Source organism: Varanus komodoensis, unplaced genomic scaffold, assembly GCF_004798865.1.
Source record: "Varanus komodoensis strain SLA01 unplaced genomic scaffold, ASM479886v1 scaffold44_3, whole genome shotgun sequence".
In the NCBI taxonomy this organism is placed as follows: Eukaryota; Metazoa; Chordata; class Lepidosauria; order Squamata; family Varanidae; genus Varanus; species Varanus komodoensis.
This window is the reverse complement of record NW_025336010.1, coordinates 6,982,655-6,987,795: the sequence shown is the minus strand read 5'-3', so window position 1 is coordinate 6,987,795 and position 5,141 is coordinate 6,982,655. Positions and strand designations below refer to the sequence as shown.

The window sequence follows — 5,141 nt, the reverse complement described above, 5'->3', positions numbered from 1 at the left end:
AAATCTCCATTTTTCTATGACAATAGGACATACAGTCAGTGCCATTGTGTAGGAGCATAAATATGGATTCCCAACCAAAGGGTTCCTTTTACAACAGCTTTTGTTTGGGGGGGGGGAATCACAAACCCCCTCACAAGACTAATCAGCTCCCTAGAACAAATATAACAGGCTGTGTCTTAAAATGATGTGAAAGGACATTTTAAAATCTGCATGACGACAACAGGATAAGCCAAGACTCCTTGCTCTCTAAGCTAAATGGAAAATGTAACATTTCTGGCCTGTTCAAGAAGACGCATTACATGTGAACAATTTCAGCTAGGATTTCGAGAAAGGCTTCCAGTGAAATGTCTCCTTCCTACTTCCTTTTCCCTCCACATCTGTTAGCCTACCCAAGTCCAACATTTTTCCTCACAGGCTCATCACTATTTATCTCCGACTTGCCTCCTAAAAGTTCTTCCACTGATATGTGACCGCCCCCCCCCTCCTTAGAAACTGCTAGCACCAGTGCTTTTTTTGTCATAGAACACACCAGAACGGAGTTCCAGCACCTTTTTTTGATGGATTTTCCAAGTTTTAAATGTAACTTTTGAAAATTTGATGTTTGGTCCATGTGGATTTGAATCGCCCTGTCGAGCACAGCAGGTTGGCGGCAAAATCATTAAAATGGTGCATGTGGGCTGCTTGTGTGTAGAATCCAATGCATGTATACTTCGTCCGCGCTGGTTGTGATGGCGCTGCTCGGCTTGTGATTGGTCGTGTGGTCATGCGCTGAGTGCTTACTGCAGGCAGCAACCATTATGTTTCGTTACACAACTGACGTGTGTGGGTGTGTGTACAGTGATTGACTATGTACAAAAGGTAAATTTCTTTATTTTAAAAAAAGTTGGTGAATTGAAAATCTTTTTTTAATTTTTGTGTAACCCCAATACACTAGTGTGACCCCAAATTTAAAAATGAAAAAAATTACTAATTACCAATTAGAAAAAAATTACTAATTACCGGTCCTGCTAATAAAAAGGCCAGAATATTAACAGACACAACGACAGAACACATAGATACTAACAGCAGGGAAAGGAGTTGAGAAGGGGTGTGTGTGTGTGTGTGTGTGTGTGTGTGTGTGTAAATAAATAAAAGATTAACAAGATGTGAGTTCCGGCACCATTTTTCTTACCAAAAAAAAAAAAAGCACTGGCTAGCACTTTGAGTTGGAGCCAGAGACAACAAGAAACGCTTCCCTTCCTCGGAGATCAGTGCGATTTAAGTTAGTCAGGACCAACATGTCCCAACCCAGTAAGCATCAAGGAAGATCCTGCATTTGATTGCTTGCTTCAGAGAATCATTGTTTTGCCAAGTGATCCCATAGGTTATGTGGGGCTGAGCTCTCCACCTAAAACATCCCTGAAAAGATTCACCCAATCTTTTCTTGTTCTTTTCTTTTTTTATCTTGGTTGGGGCCACTACAAACATTTGGCAGAAAATCTGGATTTGCTATGAAGTATGTAGAAGAGAAACTGCTATCAGCCCTGTGCCTGCATTGCACTCAGACATTTTAAGATGTCGTCTTAGAAAGCATCAGAGTTGGAATCCAATGTCCTGCGACTGGACCTTTGCTTCAGGAGACTGAACCAGCAATCTTCCACCAATTTCATTTGGAGGGTACCCCAGAGGCTATTTATTTGTATAATTTCCATAGTGCCCCAGAGCTGAAGCTCTGTGGCCATTTTACAACAACCTATTCAAAATACATGGCGTTAGATTGAGAGTGCGCAGAGGGAAAAAGGATTAACTCCAGTCCTGGTTCTGCTGAGGAAAATAGTGAAAGTGCTTCATTGGGTTTCAGTTAAACCGAATATATGAAGCAACCCTCAACTAGCAACTTTTCAAACAGGACCTTTCTCTTTCAGTTTGTGAGGCACCAAATATTGTTGGTGATTTATAACTGACTCAAAGTGATTGGAAAATTTATTGGTTTAAAGCACTATAATTATCTTTTTACAAGCTTCAACAAAGTACTGATTGACAGAAAGATAGGAATTTTGCGGAATCTGCTAGGTTATGAATATATATGTTATATTTGTGTAAAATCCCTTGGCATTCTTATTTCTCTTTTCCATTTTTCTCTTTTCTGTATTCTGTTTCTTTTAAGAAAGCAATAAGAATTATTTCTAAAAAACAAATTGTGTCTAGTGCTGCAATAATAATTATATTATTAAAATTATTAATAATAAAAATTCCATGGAACTAGAGGAAAAATAATTAAGATTCTGTAACGCAGCAGCACAATGTAATGAACAGAAATGCATAGTGGCAAACAAGATCCCTACCACAAATTTGTGATAGTTGCAGCATGAGAGCTTGCTTTTGGTGGAATGTGAACCTGAATTTCTTGGTCATTCTCTAAACTCTCAAGAGGCTGACTAGTCCTGACAGACAGACATTTTAAAATAATACTATTATTCATATACAGTGGTATATAAACATACAAAAATATAATAGAAAATACCTGATCCGATTTTAACCAGACTCAAAAGGTCAGCAGGGGAAGGGCTGATGTGCTTGAGAAGAAAGTTTCAAAGCAGTGAGGCCGCCACTAAGAAGGTCCTGCTTTTTGAGGAAGCTGGGCTGGCCTTCCTGGGGCAGGGCCATGTCAGAAGATCATAAGTGCTCTAATAGAATAGATGTTCCAAGAGAAAATCAGAGCCAGGAGGTCTGTAGCACAGTTGTTCCTGCTGCCTTTACATACAGACCAGACTGGTCCGTTTTTGCCATTCATAGGAGTGAAGCAGTGAGGCTTCTTAACTGGGCCAAAAGCAGCTATATACATGCACAAAATTCTGATAACATGAAGTGGCAAAATAAAATGGCTCATGGAGATGAACTAGTCAAGTATTCCTTGGGGGAAGTGGAGTCATCGGGATGGAAAACCATGTCAGAGTAAACAATGCTGATATAATTAAACACAGTTAAAATGAAACAAACAATTGCCAAAAATTAAGTCCCTGAGATATGCACAGAAAGTGAAACTAATGTGCGCTCCAAGTTCAGAAAGTTAATTTCTGTGTTACACAGTCAACAGCAATCTGGCAATAAGAAGAAGATTTCCAGAAGGTGCACAGTATGAAAGACCGCTAGTCTAAAGGCACAAACTTCTGGACTTGCTGGGCCCCAATCTCTGCCACATATATTGCTCCAGTTTTCATGCTGACATCCAGAAGGTGGGGTTTGACTTCATCGGCAAGTTGAATTGTGTCCACCACAACACAGTCCCCAATTGCCCCTACTGGGGGGGCAGCTAAAATTAACACTCGGCTGATATTTATTTGTGCTACGATCATATACTTCTCATCTGGAGTTAACCTACCAGAGGAAGAAAAGGAAAGGGAAAGAGAGGTGAGCTGTTTAAAGAAAAAAAATGATCCAAAGATTGTGTCATTTGGACAGACCGCACTTCTGGTCAGACTGGCACCACCCACTCATTTGCAAACCCATATGAAAAGCTGCCCTGGCAACCCCCAGCTGATCCTAACAGTAGGATCTGGAAACAGTTTTCACCAGGGGTTGGAAGTGGGATTCTAAGGGGATATACTTCCTTCCCATCCTCTGGTGAACTGTCAGTATATTATATTGGTTGGAGAGGTGCTTTGAACCCAACTCAGCATTCCTAACTGGCATTGCAGGGGGTATTTATTTTAAACCACACTTAGTATCTGACTACCCAGTTTAAAATTTATGGCCAAATCACTACAGGATACAACCCACCCCAAACCTGAATTTATTCACATTATATGCCATTGAATTGTCTCCAGCTAACGATGACCCAATGAATGAATGCCCTCCAAAAGAGTCTGTTCTTGACAGACCTGCTTGGCTCCTGCAAACAAATACTCTCATTAATCTTCTGATAAAAGGAAAGGAAAGACCACCCCAGTGTGGCTGTTTTATTCGCACGCTTCCAGAGCAATGTGGGATTACACTACAGGGAAGCAATTCCCAGGCTGCTGTGGGTGCAACTAAATGGAACCAAAGCCATGCTCAAATGTGGACATTTTGGCTTCAAAGCCAATAGATCCTAAGGTGCTCCGTGGTTCTCAGAATCCTTGAGCTTCCAGTGGAGGCACCCACTATCAGTGGAGAGAGATCATTTTCACCAATTCCCTGTTCTGTCTGTAGTCCCAAGGTGCCAGCTTCTACATAATAATGGAGCCCCATCCAGCTCTCTGGAATAGATTTTCTGGAATGGGGGGTGAGGTAAAGAAATGACTTTTCACCTTTCCACTTGGAGGTATTAGGATCAGTTTGCCTAATAACACTGTTTCCATGAGTGTAATTCCACTAGGAGGATCCTTGGATTCAGCTCAAATGCCATTCAAAAGTCAGGCATCAAAGCTTAACTTCATTCATTCATTCATTCATTCTATTTTTATACTACCACGTAACCTGAAAAGGGACTGCAGGTGGCGCAGTAGTTTAAACTGCTGTGCTGCTGGGCTGGTTGATCGAAAAGTCACCGGTTCGAATCTGCACAACAGAGTTCCTGTTGCTCCATCCCAGCTCCTGCCAACCTTGCAGTTCAAAAGCATGCAAATGCAAGTAGATAAAAAGGTACCACTTCGGTGGGCAGGTAACAGCGTTCTGTGCACTTTGGTGTTTAGTCATGCCGGCCACATGGCCATGGAGACTTTCTGCGGACAAACACTGGCTCCCTCAGCAAGGAAACGGAGATGTGCACCGCCCCCTAAAGTCAGGCATGACTGGATGTAACATCAAGGGGAAACCTTTACCTTTACCTTTAACCTGAAAGTTCTCTTCTATTGTGAAAAGATGCCACAGAAAAAGTTGCTTGGTGGCTCAAATAAAGTGTATTAGTTATAAAAACACAAATGTGCAAAATATTTTGGTGGACCACATGGGATGAATTTCCTTCCCTTTGGAGTCCAATACAGTAAGACTTTTGATAGAAACATAGAAACAGAGCGAGTGAGAAGGGGCCTCCCGGGCCATCTAGTCTGACCTCTGGCACCAGCTGGCTCCACTCACAACATGCCAACCATGTGCAAGTCCAGCCTATCCTTGAACACCCGCACCGATGGGGCCTCAACGACCTCTTGTGGAAGCCCATTCCACACCCTCGGGGTCCTGAC

At 41.9% G+C, this 5,141-nt stretch overlaps 1 protein-coding gene across 2 annotated transcripts in view; it reads right to left on the bottom strand.

Annotated features, from left to right (window-relative positions):
- Positions 1-1,944: 1,944 nt before the first annotated feature.
- Positions 1,945-5,141, bottom strand: part of NHLRC3 (NHL repeat containing 3) — a 20,121-nt gene continuing 16,924 nt past the window's right edge. For both annotated transcript variants that reach the window (XM_044444259.1, XM_044444260.1), the window contains one exon: positions 1,945-3,357. In XM_044444259.1, the coding sequence (XP_044300194.1) occupies positions 3,129-3,357 (229 nt within the window). In that variant the 3' untranslated portion in view covers positions 1,945-3,128. The remainder of the gene's footprint in view (positions 3,358-5,141) is intronic.